Source organism: Salmo trutta, chromosome 10 (assembly GCF_901001165.1).
Source record: "Salmo trutta chromosome 10, fSalTru1.1, whole genome shotgun sequence".
NCBI lineage: Eukaryota > Metazoa > Chordata > Actinopteri > Salmoniformes > Salmonidae > Salmo > Salmo trutta.
The window spans coordinates 5,538,301-5,560,572 of NC_042966.1; the positions used below are offsets into that span (position 1 = coordinate 5,538,301).

The 22,272-nt window shown below is 40.8% G+C and overlaps 1 protein-coding gene across 3 annotated transcripts in view; it reads left to right on the forward strand.

The window, feature by feature from the left end:
* The window catches only part of ccdc186 (coiled-coil domain-containing protein 186), a 157,095-nt gene that overhangs the window by 52,079 nt on the left and 82,744 nt on the right, over nt 1-22,272 (forward strand). For all 3 annotated transcript variants that reach the window (XM_029764179.1, XM_029764180.1, XM_029764181.1), the window contains 2 exons: nt 8,490-8,702; nt 8,979-9,098. In XM_029764179.1, the coding sequence (XP_029620039.1) occupies nt 8,490-8,702; nt 8,979-9,098 (333 nt within the window). The remainder of the gene's footprint in view (nt 1-8,489; nt 8,703-8,978; nt 9,099-22,272) is intronic.

Genomic DNA, 22,272 nt, shown 5'->3' on the forward strand with positions numbered 1-22,272 from the left:
TCTCCCTCACATGAATGGAATGTGGTCTAAGGCATCGTAAATCTACTTGTCAGCATTAAGCCCCAGAGACCCACTCTCAGTTCACACAGACACAATAGAGTTTTAAGAACCCTATTCAGTTGCATAAAACAATCAGTTGATGCTATAACAGCATAAAAACAATCCTGTAATTCCACTCTCACATTCCCCCATTTTGCGAATTCTTTGAACTTAAAAGGAAATTACAAGGTTTAAAGAGACATTAATACACGTAGAAAATACATTCTTCGCAAAACAAGAAGCATAAAAGCAATATTTAATTTCATGGGTTCCTGCATGTGACCGGCTGCTATAGCACGGGCTAAGCCTCCTCCCAAGAATCTTAGCACCGTCTCCAATTTCAACCTCCAACACATATTCTAAGCATTCTACTAATTTGTCTGGGGAGGTCATGCTACACAGTCACCTGCACGAACACATGAAGAAAACAAAAGATGCATACAGTTTATATGATTCAAGACTATATCTTCATAGACAGTGCAAAGCACATATTAAAAGCATAATGCAGTGCATGCAACAATGGAGTTTAAGAAAATAAGTTTTGGTTATCTAGCACACTCCAATGGACCAACATGGTGGAAATAATCCCAGAATGTCAAATTAGCATATCTTGATGGACAAATCCAGGTAGTGACTCCTGGTTTAAGTAAAATATGGTGTGTTGGTGCCTAATGAATATGACCCAGGACAAGCATCATGATTCCACTATTTATAAGGCAACTCCTAGAGAGCAAATTGATTAGGATCAGTTTCATTCTCAGGATCAGAGTTCACCCTCTCCGTTCACCAATCAAGCTATAATACATGAATTGCTTCTCTCATATAGGTATTAACATACTAAACTCAAATCAATCAGTCAGTTTTTAAAAATCACCAATTTTCCAAATCATAATCAAAACCTACTTAAACATTTAGAATTACATTCTTTAGAGATTCACATTGGTCAAATCGCTCAATGTGAAAACCCTCAATTTAACACACATCGACAATGGCAGAATGTACATTTATATTGACATACAGTATAATTAATCTTATAGTTTCTCTACAATCAACCTGAAACCCCAAAGTGAACAATTTTAGACAAGTCTAAATCAATTATGAGCACAGTTGAGCACCCCCCCTTCAGGCACTGATTCCTCTGGCATCTTCTTCATTGTCTTCTTCAGATAGCTTTGCAGTTCAAAGTGGATGGCCCATGATAATGTCCCAATTTCAATGTCTCACCTGGGCTGCCACCACCTTTACCACCCATTATGTCTTGTCCATTTCCTAACCAGTATACCAGCAACATGAGAGAAGTTTTGGAACGGATCTCTCTCCATACTCACTCCACGTGGACTCCTGTCACACTCCTGAGATAAAAAAACATTAGAGGAAAAAACAGTTGACAGTCTCGATTGGATGCTGTACAATGGTTGCTGTCTCAGACTCAGGTCTCTCGGTAGAAGTGGTGCGGACAGGGCCATATTGAACGTCTTTGTCACTCTTCTTCAGCCGGTTAAAGGGGGTTTTGAGGTTCACGCCGTTCTCGGCAAAATTATCCCTGCTATGTATCAAGACACCATCTGACGTCACCTTTCATGATAACCTCGAGAGAGGACAGATCAGAACAACAGTTTAGTTCAGTTAATTTCTGATTCAAGAAATCCAGACAAACATTGGCTATGACAAATTATTACTTTTGCCAATTATTCTTACTTCAAATCTCTAAACATATGTGAAAGAGAATAACAAAACGTTCTATTGAAACTGTTTTTTTCAAGTTGGCTTATACTCCCCTCTATTCTGCAAAAGGTACAGGGATTGGACTGCTGAGTACTGGGGTAAAGTCATTTTCTCTGATGAATCCCCTTTCCGATTGTTTTGGGCATCCGGAAAAAAGCTTATCCGGAGAAGACCAGGTGAGCGCTACCATCAGTCCTGTGTCATGCCAACAGTAAAGCATCCTGAGACATTCATGTGTGGGGTTGCTTCTCAGCCAAGGGAGTGGGCTCACTCACAATTTTGCCTAAGAACACAGCCATGAATAAAGAATGGTACCAACACATCCTCCGAGAGCAATTTCTCCCAACCATCCAGGAACAGTTTGGTGACGAACAATGCCTTTTCCAGCATGATGGAGCGCCTTGCAATAAGGCAAAAGTGATAACTAAGTGGCTCGTGGAACAAAACATCAATATTTTGGGTCCATAGCCAGTAAACTCCCCGGACCTTAATCCCATTGAAAACTTGTGGTCAATCCTCAAGAGGCGGGTGGACAAACAAAACCCCACTAATTCTGACAAACTCCAAGCATTGATTATGCAAGAATGGGCTGCCATCAGTCAGGATGTGGCCCAGAAGTTAATTGACAGCATGCCAGGGCGGATTGCAGATGTCTTGAAAAAGAAGGGTCAACACTGCAAATATTGACTCTTTGCATCAACTTCATGTAATTGTCAATAAAAGCCTTTGACACTTATTAAATGATTGTAATTATACTTCAGTGTAACATCTGACAAAAATATCTAAAGACACTGAAGCAGCAAACTTTGTGGAAATTAATATTTGTGTCATTCTCAATACTTTTAGCCACGACTGTACAGTGTTCCCTTAAGTGGAATCAACATGTAAAATAAACAAACCCATAACCCTTTTCTGGTAATCTAATCATTTCAACCTGTTGCATTAATTTAATAAAAATATATACCTGTTGTTTAACAAATCTACAACCTTCAATAAGTTGATGCTGTATCTTCAGCGTAATAGTCAAAACTAATGCAACTGTTCCACGTAACACTGTTCCACGTAACGGAAACAGATTATAACATTAGAATACTTTACCTTCCTGCTTAATTCACTGGTGTTACCTAAACTATAAAACCCAGCAACAGTAATCAGAAACGATCAAAGAATGTTTCCAATTCAACTATTCAGACCTCTGCTGCAAATTTCCCACTGCGTCCCTTACAGCCTGCTCGAGGTCAACCGCAGCTAATCTATTTTACAACCTCAAGGCTCAATCATTAAACCTTGTATTGAAACCTCAGTTTATTCAGACTACTAAAATATTGCATCATTGGAGTGCTATCCAAAAACAAACACTAACATATGACCATTTACATACTGTCAACACTCATTAAGTTTACATCAATCCCCCTTATCAATGTCTTCGCCACTGTCACCCATCGTAAGGTTTAGAAAAAAAAAGAAACCAAACATGATTATTCTCTCCTTACTAGAAGGCAATGTTTTCATTGTAGTCCGCCATAACAATATTACTCTATATTTTTAAGACCAACCTCTGCTTCACACTTATTAAACGTCTATAATTTTAAGATTAACCTGTAATGCGCCAAATGTGTAAAATACATCAAGGAAAGGCACATTTCGGGGGGCACAATACCTCTTACTACCCACAACTTTGATTTATAGCCTAGTTTTTTGATTAATTATGCAATTTTTAATGTTTAGTTATCAATTATGATCATGGTCACAGCTCTAGCTATCACAATTACCTATCTGTTATTATTAGAATGCATTAGATGTAGGTAGCTTTCCCTACTGATTAGGCTACAGGTATTAAAACAAACACTTCATATCAATTGATATCATTAATATTTGATTCAGTGATTTTAAATTACGACATCATTCCTAGTAGCCTATTCTATCAAGCGATTAAAGAGTTGTTCAATTTGAACTAAGCAAACTGCAAAATCATCCAGTTTATATCTTAAAATTAACACTGACTTATTCAACTATTGGTTAGATAGATAACAATCAAAAAACCAGATTTTAGTCAATACCATACACTCAATGCTATTGAATTGACAAAGTAAATCCCGCAAATAACCCAATTACAATGATTTGTAGTCTTAACATCTAGCACATAGTAACGACACAATTCCCTGAAAATAGTGTTTCTCCACAGAGATTTTCACATGCGCAATAGGGGATTTATTCACAATCATAGCAGTCAAACATCCATCAATGTAAAACCAGATCTTGTAATAAAAGCGGATTATCTTTTCTCATGCAACATATTCCAATAATTTTACTACATCACATTAGCTCCGTAATGATAATTTGTTTTATGGAAACCCTAGGCTTTGTACGACGTTATAAGTTACGTCAAGATTCCATCGTAATTCTCTCTAACTGTATGAAAAAAGATTTATTCGATAAATATAGCAACTCTTCTCATACTGCCTTATGGGCAGTTTCATGTTAAATGTATTACCCGGAAGGAGAAAATCCCATAAGCGTTTTATAGTTACATCGTTAGGGTAAGTTAACCAAAAGTGGACACACTCCAATCAGTTTCTGAGACAATTGACCAGACTTTGTAGACAGTTTTAACAATGTTTAAACCTCATCTTTATCAAATGATCCATGAAAGGGACCAACTCTTTCCCCCACCCTGAGGTACGTCTACATCTTGGTGCGCAAGTTAGTATATGAATATTAGTCCAATTATTATTTTAGCAAATCTCTGGTAATCAATTACACACACAGAATTCATCAATTTTATATATTCACAGAATCCATATAGAACGTTAGAAATTAAGTACTCACAGCAAACATTCTCCGAGCGGGAAAAATGGAAGTGTCCTGGACACTGCCCCGCCTGGTCATGGGATCCTAGATGGTTCTCTAGCCTCCCAGAAACTGTAGAATTGCTGCTACTATCTAAAATAACATCTCGCTCTCAATACCACCCCGAGATATTCTATGATGGGCAGTGATGGACGGAACCCCAAGATAACGTTATATCAAAACGTTACCTAATTAGTGGTCCCAACACTTACACAGAGTAACCCAGGACATACCGGGCTAGCGCATTTAAAATAATTGGATTTCACCACTTCTGAGGGTCACTTAGACACTTTTCAGAACATGATCCTTCTTCCAATAGGGCTTCACACAGGTACTGTGCTTCACTAAGAAACCACAGTCATCCTGGCCCCTCGCCCCTGCAGACCGCAGCAATCCCCACTGTGATAAATTCAGTGTCAGGACGGCTCTAACATGCTGTCCACACCGCGAGCGTTGCCGAAAAATCCAAGTTTATCTATCTCCAAATCTATCTTTTTGTAGAAAACATGTTGCATTATGCGAGAGCTCACATGCAGCTGTGTCTCTCCCCCAGCCTCAGGAATAACCTCCCCACAATGGTTGTGGCACAATGACTCGCGCCCTGTAGCACTCACCTCTGTAATCAGTGCTTTGAGAGGCTGGTTATGGCACACATTAACTCCACCATCCCAGACACCCTAGACCCACTCTAACTACCAACTAACATACCGCCCCAACAGATCCATAGCTGATGCATTCTCAATTGCTCTTCACACTGCCCTCACCAACCTAGATAAGAGAAATACCTATGTGAGAATGGTATTTATTGACTACAGCTCTGCGTTCAACACCATTGTCTCCTTCAAGCTCTTCACCAAGCTTAGAACTCTGCAACTGGATACTGGACTTGCTGACAGGCCTACCCCAGGTGGTAAGGGAAGGCAACCCCGTCCGTCCCTCTGCCACACTGTGCCTCAACACAGGGGCCCCACAGGGGTGTGTGTTTAGTCCCTTCCTGTACTCCCTGTTCACACACGACTTCCAAACCATCAAGTTTGCTGACGATACGACGGTGGTAGGCCTGATCACCGGCGACGATAAGTCACCCTACAGGGAAGAGGTCAGTGACCTGGCGTTGTGATGCCAGAATAACAACCTCTCTCTCAACGGTGGGTGGGGTGGGGGGGCAATTTTGAAGTCAATTATCTAAAAACACGTAAATTCATGTCATCTTCGCATATGTTTTAGTTCACCACTTATTTCTACATCATCTGAGGTGTATGCGTTTTGCCCGCCATCGGATGAGACTAAGAATATTCTTGAATGCAGGGTGGGTGTCATGTTTGGCTGATAAATGTACTAAAATGTGAAATATTCGAAATTTCAACTTTAAAATGGTACCACAAGATGGTTGCCCATTATAAACTGTTGACTTGAATGGGAATACACATTGTTTTAAAATATATTGTCAATCTTCCGTAGTAAACTTAATTGAAATCATAGAAACTCAGATAATAGAATAGACATTGCCATTCAACTTGATATTTGACCGTGTGTGGACAATTCAATTAAAATGTCAGTTGTGTTCCAGCTAGTTTACGGTGGTCTGAAGGGATTTTTCTATGATTAAAATGACACACGGGGCGGCAGGTAGCCTAGTGGTTAGAGCGTTGGACTAGTAACCGAAAGGTTGCAAGATCGAATCCCCGAGCTGACAAGGTGAAAATCTGTCGTTCTGCTCCTGAACGAGGCAGTTAACCCACTGTTCCTAGGCCGTCATTGAAAATAAGAATTTGTTCTTAACTGATTTGCCTAGTTAAATGAAGGTAAAATAAAAAACTCACCATGTATTAAAGTGTATGCTGGGTCTCAACCGATGGTGAGCACAACACATACACCTCAGATTATTTAAAATCAGTCTAAACTACAACGTTTGCAAGGATTTTGTTTTGTGTGGAGTTTTTTATATAGTTGACGTTTGTTAAAAACATTTTATTTTTAAGAAATGATACATTATTTGACAACCCTCTTTGTAAGCCTTCAACTGATATAATTCGGAACGGTTTTACCTTTTTCAGTGATGAAGAAGTTACATGGTAGCGTGTGGTATGCAAAATGGGTCAACTTTGAGAAGCTCTATCGCCTGAATGTTTTTGCATTCAGGTCCAAAAGGTATCTTCCTGACCACTTCTACCATGGGCAAACGTGTATGGAAATGTTTTCTTCAAATCAAAGGGGTGCAGTGAAAAAGGCGATTCTATTCCTATATAGTGGGTTCCAAAATTATTGGATCCCTTGATATAGATGAGCAACAAATACTCTATAAAATAAATAATACTTTTCTGAGCTATATTGTATGCAAAAATATAATTTCATATTAAGACAATTGCTCAGAGAAAGAGATTTTGTTCAACAAGTAATACATTTTTCTTCTCGAAAAGATAGGGGTCATAATTATTGGAACCCCTCTTCAGTACTCCAGCACCCTCCCCTTGTGAGGATAATGACACTCTTTTTCTAAAATGTTTTATGAGGTTGGAGAACACATTTGGAGGGATCTTGGACCATTCCTCGATACAGAATATTTTCAGATCCTTGACGTCCTTCATCTACGTTTATGGACTGCCCACTTCTATTCAAACCACAGGTTTTCAATGGGCTTCAACTGGAGACTGAGAAGGCCATTGCACATTTTTATTTTGGGGTTAATTTACCATTTCTTTGTGGATTTTGATGTGTGCTTTTGGTTATTGTCATGCTAGAAGATCCACTTGCAGTCAAGTTTCAGCCTGCTGTCAGAGGCAACCAGGATTTTAGCTAAAATGTCCTGGCTGTGACGGTCTGGTAGCTTTGGAAGGATAACGCATTCAATTTCACAGTTCGCTGAACAATATAAATCGTTTTGGGGAAGTTTATTAGCTTTTTCACGCCATCTAAATATTACTCCATATCTCAAGATGACGCCTTCATTCTACCCTCACTAAATCTCTAAAAGATTTCAAACAATTTCTGCCATACAGACATGAACACTACTGCAATATACCATCTCTCTCTCTCTCTCTCTCTCTCTCTTTCTCTCTTTCTATTTCTCTTTCACTCTTTCTCACCTTCCCTCGCACATAGTTTGCCTTGTGTTTGTGTTGATGGAGATGTCAATTGAGGATGAGCATGGCAACGTTTTGCCAATGTTGTCTGACAGATCGAGGGGAAAGCGTTCTCATGAGAAATTAACACACCTGTGTGAGAGCACCCAACTGTCCTTGAGCCAGCTGGCATTTTTACCCTGACCGATGACTGAGGATTTTCCTAACTGGCAGATTTCAAGCTGACCTATCAATGCACTGCACTACCATTTGTATGGCTCTAGTTTAGATCTCACACATACTTATTGTGGATTTTTGTATTGAAACCTCAACCAAACTGCCACATTCAATTGCAGCACTATCCACTTACAACATGCAATCAGGGAGACCATCACTACGCCCCCAGATATAATACAAGAGTTTTAATTAAGCATGAATGAGTGTGCGAATGAGTGTGCACTTGAGCATGCATAATTTCTGTGTCTATTTTTCTGCATGTCTGTGTGTAAACTTGCATAATGCATGCACCTGTGTTTCTGTGTAGATCAGTGAATGTGTGTCTGCATGTTTGTCAATGTCTGTGTCTACCTGTCGACATAACTGCATACTAACCTGTGGTGGCTTATGGCACTTTACATTGGAGGACAGCCTCATAGTAGGACTAATGGCTAGAACAAAATTAATGGAACATGTGTTTGATACCATTCAATCGATTCCATTCCATCCACCATTACTATGAGCAGTCCTCCTCTCACCAGCCTATACTGATGATATAATCAATGTAACAGCTATTAATTCATGTGTCCCTCCCAGGCTGGGAAGAAGTGTGAGGAGGCGCGTCAGGAGAAGGAGGCCATGGTGATGAAGTATGTTCGTGGGGAGAAGGAGGCTCTGGACCTGCGCAGGGACAAGGAGGGGCTGGAAAGGAGGCTGAGGGAGGCCACCAAGGAGGTGGACCGCCAGGCCCTCAGGGGAAACCAGTTGGCCCAGGAGAAAGGCCGACTGCAGCAGCTCCATGACACCAAGGTAACGCAGGGTTAATGGTTAAGCAACAAAGTTCCACATGTTCAGCTGCTAAGGTGGCGCTGGCGCAATATTATATGGACTTTCTGACACCACTGCTTTATTCTTTCTTTGATCCTGCTGCGTTTTGCATCATCACTGCTGACCATAACAGTGGACTAATGAACAAAATACTGAAATATGTTTTTTGAGTAAAGTGATCCTTTAACATTAATTACAAATTAAATGGCATACCGTGCCTGTCACATCCTAATGGAATCCATCTCTTGTTGTCCTCAGGAGGGAGAGGTGAGCAGGTTGAATCGGGAGTTGGAGAACGTCAAGGAGGGGATCAACTCTCACCTCATCAAGGTCAAATGGGCCCAGAACAAGCTGAATAGTGAGACCGACGCCCATAAGGTAAGACCAACTGCATTTTTTACACTGTTGAATAGTAAGGCGACAGCCACAAAGAATGAACATGGATGAAATCCTATATGCGTTCTTCAATTGTCTCTTTTTGTCTGTCAAAAGTTCAACTCAAGTTTATTTTTGTAAAAAAAAAGCGGACATTGCGTAAAAAAAAGAAAAAAAGTGGACATTGCGTTTTTTGACAGACAATCATCTCCGTTGATGATCAACGGATGACTCCCATTGAAAAACCATTGGCTCAATCTGTGATTTTCAGACACAGAATCGCTGTGGCCAAAGCCTGAATATTAATCGCATCAGAACAAAAGTTAAAAGACAGGAAGAAACATGGAAGTGGCAGAAGAATAATAGTATACACTATGATACGCCCAAATACAGTATGACTGTGTGTGACTTAGTTTATGATTTTCAAGGTCATTGTCTGAATTTGCACTATTTGTATAATGGAGATTTAAAAACAAATTCAAGATTCTAATCAAATTGTATTTGTCACATACATGTGTTTAGCAGTTGTTATTGTGGTTGTAGCGAAATGCTTATGTTTCTAGCTCTGACAGTGGAGTAATATCTAACAGTAATACCAATCAATTTCACAACAATACACACAAATCTAAAGGAATGGAAGTAAGAATATATAAATATTTGGATGAGCAATGTCAGAGCGGCATAGACTAAGATACAGTAGATAGTATAGAATACATATATATGAGATGAGTAATGCAACATATGTAAACGTGATTAAAGTGACTACTGTTCCATTATTAAAGTGGCCAGTGATTCCAGGTCTATGTATAGAGGGCAGCAGCCTCTAATGTGCTAGTGAAGGTTATTTAACAGTCTGATGGCCTTGAGAAAGAAGCTGTTTTTTCAGTCTCTCGGTCCAAGCTTTGATGCACCTGTACTGACCTCGCCTTCTGGATGGTAGCGGGGTGAACAGTCAGTGGCTTGGGTGGTTGTTGACCTTGATGATCTTTTTGGCCTTCCTGTGACATCGGGTGGTATAGGTGTCCTGGAGGGCAGATAGTTTGCCTCTGGTGATGCGTTGGGCAGAACACACCACCCTCTGGAGAGCCCTGCGGTTGTGTGCGGTGCAGTTGCTGTACCAGCCGGTGATACAGTCCTACAGGATGCTCTCAATTGTGCATCTGTAAAAGTTAGTGAGGGTTTTAGGTTCCGAGCCAAATGTCTCAGGTTTTTGCCTGCCATATGAGTTCTGTTATACTCACAGACACCATTCAAACAGTTTTAGAAACTTCAGAGTGTTTTCTATCCAAATCTACTAATAATATGAATATTCTCGTTTCTGGGCATGAGTAGTAACCAGTTTAAATCGGGTACGTTTTTTATCCGGCCGTGAAAATACTGCCCTCTAGCCCAGACAGGTTAATGACGCACTTGGAGGGTACTATGGTGTTGAATGCTGAGCTATTGTCCAGATGGGATAGGGCAGTGTGATGGCGATTGCATCGTCTGTGGATCTATTGGGGCGGCAAGCAAATTGAAGTGGGTCTAGAGTGACAGGTAAGGTAGAGGTGATATGATCCTTGACTAGTCTCTCAATCTTTTTTAAAACATTTTTTTTACCTTTGTTTATTCAGTTGAGAACAAGTTCTCATTTACAACTGCGACCTGGCCAATATAAAGCAAAGCAATGCGACAAAAACAACAGCACAGAGTTACACATAAACAAACGTACAGTCAATAACACAATAGAAACATCTATGTACTGTGTGTGCAAATGTAGAAGAGTAGGGAGGTAAGGCAATAAATAGGCCATAGTGGCGAAATAATTACAATATAGCAATTAAACACTGGAGTGATAGATGTGCAGAAAATGAGTGTGCAAGTAGAGATACTGGGGTGCAAAGGAGCAAAATAAATAACAGTATGGGGATGAGGTAGTTGGATGGGCTATTTACAGATGGGCTATGTACAGGTACAGTGATTGGTAAGCTGCTCTGACAGCTGATGCTTAAAATTAGAGAGGGAGATACAAGACTCCAGGTTCAGAGATTTTTGCAATTCGTTCCAGTCATTGGCAGCAGAGAACTGGAAGGAAAGGCGGCCAAAGGAAGTGTTGGCTTTGGGGATGACCAGTGAAATATACCTGCTGGAGCGCGTGCTACGGGTGGGTGTTGCTATGGTGACCAGTGAGCTGAGATAAGGCGGGGCTTTACCTAGCAAAGACTTCATGATGACAGAAGTGAGTGCTACGGGGCAATAGTCATTTAGTTCAGTTACCTTTGCTTTCTTGGGTACAGGAACAATGGTGGACATCTTGAAGCATATGTGGGGACAGTAGACTGGGATAGGGTGAGATTGAATATATCTGTAAACACTCCAGCCAGCTGGTCTGCGCATGCTCTGGGCCGGCAGCCTTGCGAAGGTTAACACGCTTAAATGTCTTACTCGCGTTGGCCACGGAGAAGGAAAGCCCACAGTCCTTGGTAGCGGGTGAAGAAGATATTTAGCTTTTCCGGAAGCAAGACGCCGGTGTCCGAAACGTGGCTGGTTTTCCCTTTGTAGTCCGTGCTTGTCTGTAGACCCTGCCACATACGTCTCGTGTCTAAGCCGTTGAATTGAGACTCTACTTTGTCTCTATAGTGACATTTTGTCTGTTTGATTGCCGGACGGAGGTAATAACTACACTGTTTGTATTCGGCCATATTCCCAGTCTCCTTGCCATGGTGAAATGCGATGGTTCGTGCTTTCAGTTTTGTGCGAATGCTGCCATATATCCACAGTTTCTGGTTAGGGTAGGTTTTAACCTGTCAAGGTATAGGGGGCTGTATTTTCGATTTCGGATGAAATGCATGCCCAGAGTAAACTGCCTCATACGCGGGGCCCAGAGTCAAATATTTGCATATTATTAGTAGATTTGGATAGAAAACACTTTGAAGTTTCTAAAACTGTTTGCGAAGTGTGCTTTCCCCGTGAAGCTTTTTGGAAATCTGTCACAGCGGTTGCATTCAGGAGATGTTTATCTATAATTCTTTGAATAACAGTTTAATATTTTATCAACGTTTATGATGAGTATTTTTGTAAATTGTTGTGCTGATTCACCGGCAGTTTTGGAAGAAAAATAATATATCACTCGCCAATGTAAAATGGGGTTTTTGGATATAAATATGAACTTTATCGAACAAAACATACATGTATTGTGTAACATTGAGTCATAGGAGTGTCATCTGATGAAGATCGTCAAAGGTTAGTGCTTAATTTTAGCTGTATTTATGTTTTTTGTGACCCCTCTCCTGCTTGGAAAATGGCTGTGTGGTTTTTCTTGTGTTGGCACTGTCGTAACATAATCTAACTTTATGCTTTCGCCGTAAAGCCTTTTTGAAATCGGACAATGTGGTTTGATTAAGGAGAGGTTTATCTTTAAAATGGTGTAAAATAGTTGTATGTTTGACAACTTTGAATTATGACATTTTGTTGTTTTGAATTTGGCGCTCTGATTTTTTCACTGGCTGTTGAATAGTGTGAACCGTGGGTGGGACGGTAGCGTCCCACGTAGCCCTGAGAAGTTAATAATCTCCTATACACTTGTATCATTGTATTCGTCGATATTATTCCCGGAGGCTACCTGGAACATATCCCAGTCCTCGTGATCAAAACAATCTTGACGTGTGGATTCCGATTGGTCAGACCAGAGTTGAATAGTCCTTAGCACGGTTACTTCCTGTTTGAGTTTCTGCCTATAGGAAGGGAGGAGCAAATTGGAGTCGTGATCAGAGTGGGGGAGGTCCTTGTAGGCATCCCGGAAGTTGGAGTAGCAGTGGTCGAGTGTTTTAGCAGCGCGAGTACTACAGTCAATGTGTTGATAGAACTTCGGCAGTCTTTTTCTCAAATTTGCTTTGTTAAAATTCCCAGCTACAATAAATGCGGCCTCCGGATATGTGGTTTCCAGTTTGCATAAAGCCCAGTGAAGCTCTTTTGAGGGCCGCCTTGGTAACGGCTTGAGGGGGGATCTACACTGCTGTGACTAACCGAAGATAATTATTTTGGGAGATAAAACGGTCGGCATTTGATTTTGAGGTATTCTAGGTCGGGTGAACAATAGGACTTGAGTTCCTGTATGTTATTACAATCACACCATGAGTCGTTAATCATGAAACATACACCCCCGCCCTTCTTCTTCCTGAGAATCAAGGTCTGTCGTGGGCCTCCTGAGTGGTGCAGTGGTCTAAGGCACTGCATCGCAGTGCTAACTGTGCCACTAGAGATCCTGGTTAGAGTCCAGGCTCTGTCGCAGCCGGCTGCGACCTGGAGACCCATGGGGCGGTGCACAATTGGCCCAGCGTCGTCCGGGTTAGGGGAGGTTTTGGACGGCAAGTGACTCCTGTGGTGGGCCGGGCGAAATGCGCACTGACACGGTCGCCAGGTCGCCAGTCACATTGGTGCGGCTGGCTTCCGGGTTAAGCGGGCATTGTATCAAGAAGCAGTGCGGCTTGGCTGGGTTGTGTTTCGGAGGACGCATTGCTCTCGACCTTCGGAACAGGAGTTGCAGCGATGGTACAAGACTGTAACTACCAATTGGATACTATGAAATTGGGGAGAAAAAGGGCAAAAAAAAAAAAAAAAAGTTGGTCGTGTTGGTTTTACATGTTTTGGATACTTTTATTCTTCCACACTGTTGTACAGCGTCTACCATATCCACGTTCAAAATTCAAAAAGGCAATCGCATATCTGAGCTATCTTGTTGCAGGTGTATGGTAACAATGAGATACAGTGCATTCGGAAAGTATTCAGCCATCTTCTCTTTATCCTCATTTTGTTACGTTACAGCCTTATTCTAAAATGGATTAAATAAGTACAAATCCTCAGCAATCTACACACAATACCCCATAATGACAAAGTGAAAACAGGTTTTTAGAAATGTTTGCAAATGTATTAAAAATAAAAAAACAGATACTGATCTGGTGAAGGGTAGCAAAACATTTCTGCAGCATTGAAGGTCCCCTAAGGACACAGTGGCCTCCATCATTCTTAAATGGAAGAAGTTTGGAACCACCAAGACTTTTCCTAGAGCTGGCCGCCTGGCCAAACTGAGCAATTGGGGGAGAAGGGCCTTGGTCAGGGAGGTGACCAAGAACACGATGGTCACTCTGACAGAGTACACTTTACTCTGTCAGAGTGACTGACAGAGTAAAGTACACTTTTTAGCTAGGGTCCTGTGCCATCTCTTAGCTAGCTAACAGTACACTTCAACTTGAAATGAAAACATCTTTCTGACAAAATTAGAAGTGTGTAATATCTGAAATTGTAGCTTGCTAGACACTCGTACACATGGATGGACGTTTCTCCCTCTCTGTCATGGATGTCATGGTTGCCCTTAGTTTGAAGATGTAATCCGGAGACAGGTGTTTTATACAACAGCCTTCTGTGTGTACTCCGTCTGCATATTTGCAATCAAATGCCAGAATTTTCTCCATCTCCTTAGCTATCATACTCTAATTCCACCGATTTCAAAACTCGGTCCTCCAGAAAGTGGAGAGCAACAGTTCTACTACGTGATATCTTTCAAAAAAGCTTGCTACATGGCAGACCAATCCGAACTTATCTCTCGGCATGTCCAGCCCACTCATTATCTCAGACAATCATGACTAGCCGAAAGGTTGCTGGCTTTTTCGGTGGCTAAACCAACTAAAATGTACTTTCAAATGGCGCTCCTGTGAGATAGTGACGCACGACATACGCCTAGTTTCCTGAAACGAGTCACAAATATCAATCAAGCCAACAACTATATAAATTTTTTGGACTACTGTCCACATCAAATTTTCAGCAAACAAAAGCCCAATCACACAATTGTCTGTCCCTCACATGCCACAGGTGAAAGCCATCCCTTCACACTCATTAGTGGGACTAGGTCCCTATCTACTGGCCTTCATGAATATTGCACCCAAGGGAAAGCTCAAACTAATGACTGTTTATGGGCAGAGTTCCTTGTACATGATGAAGCAGTTGGTCACAGCAATGTCAATGAGATGGTAAAACAGGGTCCTGTGCCATCTCTTAGTCTTGTGGTGCTCAGAGTAGTACTGTAGTGTCCATCCACATGGTAAGGAAGAGGTTGCCATCTCTGTCCACCTCAGTGGGGGCAGTTGGCTGGTCTGGCTCATCTTATCATCTTGACTAAAAGAAAAATAGATTTAGGAGTTAGTTCAACATTTGTAAAAATTGCCACATTTCAAAAGCAGAAAATCCTTCATTACAAACATTGCTACTTTTTAAAACTAAATGATCTACTTTTCCCCATTGGGAATGGAGGTTTGAAAGGTAAGAATGTTATAGCCTGTGCTATGCTATTGTTTTGTTTGAGCGGTAGGGGAAATGTAGCATTGTCCTACTAGGCTACATTCAATGTTTATTTTCTGTGCTGTAGCCTATAATAATGTAGGCTTATTCCAATATAAAATAAACCCTGTATCACCAAGTGTGTTTATTTTTAATATCAACACAGTAGAGTAATAAAATGCCTTTGGGTTGGGGGAAGTTCTGTGCTGTAAAATATAACATACTTGGTAGGCTACATTGTTTGTTTTCTGTGCTGTAGCCTATCATGATGTAAGCCTATTTCAATATAAAATAAACTCTATCACCAAATGTGTATATTTTCATTTACAATTGTATTTATCAATTAAAACCTCTTACATCTAGACGTTCCGCTAGCGGAACACCTGCTCCAATATCCAATGATGGGCGTGGCGCGAAATACAAACTCTTCTAAAATCTGAAAACTTCAATTTTTCAAACATATGACTATTTTATAGCATTTTAAAGACAAGACTCTCGTTAATCTAACCACACTGTCCGATTTCAAAAAGGCTTTACAGCGAAAGCAAAACATTAGATTATGTCAGCAGATTACCCAGCCAGAAATAATCAGACACCCAATTTTCAAGCTAGCATATAATGTCACAAAAAACAAAACCACAGCTAAATGCAGCACTAACCTTTGATGATCTTTATCAGATGACAACCCTAGGACATTATGTTATACAATACATGCATGTTTTGTTCAATCAAGTTCATATTTATATCAAAAACCAGCTTTTTTACATTAGCATGTGACGTTCAGAACTAGCATACCCCCCGCAAACTTCCGGTGAGTTTACTAACAATTTACTAAATTACTCACGATAAACGTTCACTAAAAGCATAACAATTATTTTAAGAATTATAGATACAGAACTCCTCTATGCACTCGATATGTCCGATTTTAAAATAGCTTTTCGGTGAAAGCACATTTTGCAATATTCTCAGTAGATAGCCCGGCATCACAGGGCTAGCTATTTAGACACCCAGCAAGTTTAGCCTTCACCAAACTCCGATTTACTATTAGAAAAGTTTGATTACCTTTGGTGTTCTTCGTCAGAATGCACTCCCAGGACTTCTTCTTCAATAACAAATGTTGGTTTGGTCCAAAATAATCCATAGTTATATCCAAACAGCGGCGTTTTGTTTGTGCGTTCAAGACACTATCCGAAGTGTAAATAAGGGTCACGAGCATGGCGCATTTCGTGACAAAAGATTTCTAAATATTTCATTACCGTCATTCGAAGCATGTCAACCGCTGTTTAACCTCTATGGGACCGGCGGGACGAATTCGTCCCACCTACGTAACAGCCAGTTGAATCCTGTGGCGCGATTTTCAAAACCTTTTGTAATGCTATTACTTCAATTTCTCAAACATATGACTATTTTACAGCTATTTAAAGACAAGACTCTCGTTAATCTAACCACACTGTCCGATTTCAAAAAGGCTTTACAGCGAAAGCAAAACATTAGATTATGTCAGCAGAGTACACAGCCAGAAATAAACAGACACCCATTTTTCAAGCTAGCATATAATGTCACAAAAACCCAGAAGACAGCTAAATGCAGCACTAACCTTTGATGATCTTCATCAGATGACACACCTAGGACATTATGTTATACAATACATGCATGTCTGTTCAATCAAGTTCATATTTATATCAAAAACCAGCTTTTTACATTAGCATGTGACGTTCAGAAAAAGCATACCCCCCGCAAACTTCAGGGGAATTTACTAACAATTTACAAAATTACTCACGATAAACGTTCACAAAAAGCATAACAATTATTTTAAGAATTATAGATACATTACTCCTCTATGCACTCGATATGTCCGATTTTTAAAATAGCTTTTCGGATGAAGCACATTTTGCAATATTCTGAGTAGATAGCCCGGCATCACAGGGCTAGCTATTTAGACACCCACCCAGTTTAGCACTCACCAAAATCACATTTACTATAAGAAAAATGGTCTTACCTTTCCTGTTCTTCGTCAGAATGCAGTCCCAGGACTTCTACTTCAATAACAAATGTAGGTTTGGTCCCAAATAATCCATAGTTATGTTCCATCAGCGACGTTTTGTTGGTGCGTTCTAGACACTAGCCCAATGGTAAATAACGGTCGTGCGCATGGCGCATAACGTGACAAAAGATTTCTAAATATTTCATTACCGTACTTCGAAGCATGTCAACCGCTGTTTAAAATCAATTTTTATGCCATTATTCTCGTAAAAAAAGCGATAATATTCCGACCGGGAATCTGCAATTAGGTAAACAGCCGAAGGAAAATACTGCACGGGGTCGAATCGGGCACGCGCCTAATTCCATTGTCCTCTGATGGGCCACTTGGAAAAGGCGATAATGTGTTTCAGCCTGAGGCTGCCTCGTCATCGTTCATGTTTTTCCCGGGCTCTGTGAGCCTATTGGAGACGTAGGAAATGTCACGTTACAGCTAAGATCCTGACTCTTCAGTAAACAGAAGCAAGAACAACAACACCTTGTCAGACAGGCCACTTCCTGCATGAAATCTTCTCAGGTTTTTACCTGCCATAGGAGTTCTGTTATACTCAGACACCATTCAAACAGTTTTAGAAACTTTAGGGTGTTTTCTATCCAAAGCCAATTATTATATGCATATTCTAGTTACTGGGCAGGAGTCGTAACCAGATTAAATCGGGTACGTTTTTTTATCCGGATGTGAAAATACTGCCCCCTAGCCCAAAGAAGTTAAAATCAATTTTTATGCCATTTTTCTCGTAAAAAAGCGATAATATTCCGACCGGGAAAGCGTGTGTACGTACAAAGAGAGAGAAAATAAAAGCATGCTATCCCCTCGTGCACGAGCCTGAGTCTCATAGTACTGTTACCGGCCACTATCCAAACGCGCTACTGTTTTTCAGCCAGAGCCTGCAAAGCCACGATTCAGCTTTTTGCCGCCTTCTGAGATCCCATGGGAGCCGTAGGAAGTGTCACGTAACAGTAGAGATCCCCTGTAATGGATAGAGATAATCAAGAAGGGCAAGAAATGGTCAGACAGGGTACTTCCTGTACAGAATCTTCTCAGGTTTTGGCCTGCCAAATGAGTTCTGTTATACTCACAGACACCATTCAAACAGTTTTAGAAACTTTGGAGTGTTTTCTATCCAAAGCTAATAATTATATGCATATTCTAGTTTCTTGGCAGGAGTAATAATCAGATTAAATCGGGTACGTTTTTTATCCGGCCGTGAAAATACTGCCCCCTAGCCATAACAGGTTAAAAACCTCTCAGATGTAATGGCAAAATGTAGATTTCCACCTAAATAGACATACCCAAAAGTAACTGCTATTCATGTGTAATTACTTGATTCTGACATGAATATAACTTGGTATATTTGGAAAGATTATGAGGAAATTATCAGAAGATCGGTAGGAGTTACGTAGTTCAGAATAGACAAGATCAATCAAGCACACACAAAATATATTTTATTTTCAGTCATCTTTTTGTTTGCAAGCCATATCTGAATTATTGATGCCCAGAGCTGGAAACACATCAGATGGCTTCCACAACATGTGAACAATATCAGAAAAATATGGGATTGATAGACCTAACAAATGGGCAGATGTTGTAGTAAGTGGTTGTAGGAAGTGGACGTTTCCAAGTGTCCCTAAACCTCTCCAAAGTGGCGTATGTCTTATTAGATAATTCCAGTGCTATTACATATTTGCAATTCCTAAATGCTATTTGTTATAAAAACAAATTTCTACAACACCAACCTCTCTCAAACATTGTGGTGGTGTCGGGGAACATTTTTTTAATTTTATTTTTATTTCACCTTTATTTAACCAGGTAGGCAAGTTGAGAACAAGTTCTCATTTACAATTGCGACCTGGCCAAGATAAAGCAAAGCAGTTCGACAACATACAAAAAACACAGAGTTACACATGGAGTAAAACAACATACAATCAATGATACAGTAGACAAAACATACAGGGGATATCCAAGTGTTTTCATCAGATTTTTAATGCGCAAAGATATAGTCACTCGGTGGACATTTGATCTTGCCATTAACTCATATATCATCAGATAACATTGGCAATAGCCTAGATTTGTTCCTACCAAACCTTTTGATTAATTTCATACCCCCATGTAGCTATAGCTCAAACACAGACCAAATCTAAGCTTACCTTGTAAAATGTTTGCTGTTTGGTGAAAACGTTGTGTAAAATAAACATTTTGAGGCTGGTGATCATTAACTTTAGGTCACAGGCAGACAAATAAGACATCCTCATGATCTGTGGAGACCCGTCTTTCGGTGTGAATCAATGTATTCTGTGTTTATTTCGTTTATGCTTCACAACGCTAACTGGAATGTAGGTAGCAGCCATCTTGAAATGAGGTCATCGGCTCAGCCTTCCCTTATACATTCGTATGCCCATATATGGTAGTAAGTGTCACAGATCAATAGCCAAGATACTCAGCTTTCTGCAGACGTCCTGCTTTTGTAGATAGGGGCTATCGTTCTCATACCAGACTGAATTCAATAAAATAAATCTAATCGGGTCTCCAAATATGGGGACTTTACATTTGAGGTTTTAAGTAAATAATAACAGCACATCCAATAAAGATATTGTAGACTAGTACTACCACATGGGGCTGCGTGGGGAAACACCACTTCCCATTACATTTCAGTGGAAGGAAAGTGGTGAGAAGCGGAGTGGGCAGGGGACCGTTGGGCGGCACGAATGTGGTGTGGGAGGCAAATCACTAACGGTGACTGCTGGGCAATGACCAGTCATATCGAGTGGTTTCCATGCCGAATTTGAAGCTATGCGACCCTACGCTGGAGACTTTCTTCAGCAAAGATGGCTGACAAAAATACTAGGATGGAAGAAAATGCCGTGTGGCTCAGTTGGTAGAGCATGGTGTTTGCAACGCCAGGGTTGTGGGTTCGATTCCCACGGGGGACCAGTACGGGGGAAGGATGAAATGTATGCATTCACTACTGTAAGTCGCTCTGGATAAGAGTGTCTGCTAAATGACTAAAATGTAAATGTAAGTAACTATAACGTCATAACAACATAAAAAAATGTACAGCTAGCTAGCTTTATGGGCGTTGTGACATGAGTATGCAATTGTAATTCGTGTTGTTAAATGTTTTCGGGACTCCTGAGAAAACCAGCAGACCAGGCTGTTGTCTTGTGAAATAGAGGATGTAAAGAATCTAGCTAGTTAAAGCAGTTACTGCAAATTGAAGAAAAAAAAGCTTGCCTTGCTGATATTTTCATGCTATGCACCAGAAGTAACGTAGCTAGCTAACTATGTTCTTGCTTATTGTGCAGTGGAGGATAAAAATACCTGTATGCCTATGGATGTGTAGCTAGCTATGTAGCCGATCTGTGTATGGACCCTAAAACGTTTGGTGTACATATTAGTTCAGAACCTAGTTATGAACCTCAGCTATCATAGTCGGTTATATCAACTTCAAAACAGTCTGAATGGCATTAATGAACCCATGGATTGAGTAGAATATACGGTGCCTTCGGAAAGTATTCAGACCCCTTCACCTTTTCCACATTTTGTTACTTTACAGCCTTATTCTAAAATTGATTAAATTGTTTTTGTCCCCCTCATCAATCTACACGCTATAACATTTATATAATTATTCAGACCCTTTACTCAGTACTTTGTTGAAGCCCCTTTGGCAGCAATTACAGAATCGAGTCTTCTAGGGTATGATGCTACAAGCTTGGCACACCTGTATTTGGGGAGTTTCTCCTGTTCTTCTCTGCAGATCCTCTCAAGCTCTGTCAGGTTGGATGGGGAGCGTTGCTGCACAGCTATTTTTAGGCCTCTCCAGAGATGGTCGATCAGGTTCAAGCTCTGGCTGGACCACTCAAGGACATTGAGACTTGTCCCAAAGCCACTCCTGAGGTGTCTTGGTTGTGTGCTTATGGTCATTGTCCTGTTGGAAGGTGAACCTTCGCCCCAGTCTGAGGTCTGGAGCGCTCTGGAGCAGGTTTTTATCAAGGACCTCTCTGTACTTTGCTCCATTCATCTTTTCCTCGATCCTAACTAGTCTTCCTGTCGCTGAAAAACATTTCTACAGCATGATGCTGCCACCACCATGCTTCACCGTAGGGATGGTTCCAGGGTTCTTCCAGATGTGACGTTTGGCATTCAGGCCAAAGAGTTAAATCTTCATTTCATCAGATCAGAGAATCTGGTTTCTCATGTTCTGAGAGTCCTTTCAGTGCCTTTTGGCAAACTCCAAGCAGGCTGTCATGTTCCTTTTACTGAGGAGTGGCTTCCGTCTGGCCACTCTACCATAAAGGCATAATTGGTGGAGTGCTGTAGAGATGGTTGTCCTTCTGGAATGTTCTCCCATCTCAGAGGAACTATGGAGCTCTATCAGAGTGACCATTGGGTTCTTGGTCACCTCCCTGACCAAGGCCCTTCTCCCCCGATTGCTCAGTTTGGCCGGGCGGCCAGCTCTAGGAAGAGTCTTGGTGGTTCCAAAATTTCTTCCATTTAAGAATGGAGGCCACTGCGTTCTTGGACCTTTAATGCTTCAGAAATGTGTTGGTACCCTTCACCAGATCTGTGCCTTGACACAATCCTGTCTGGGAACTGGACAATTCCTTGGACCTCATGGCTTGGTTTTTACACTGACATGCACTGTCAACTGTGGGATCTTATATAGACAGGTGTGTGCCTTTCCAAATCATGTCCAATCAATTGAATCTACCACACAAATTGTAGAAACATCTCAAGGAAACATCTCCATGGGAACAGGATACACCTGAGTTCAATATTGAGTCTCATAGCAAAGTGTCTGAATACTTATGTAAATAAGGTATTTCA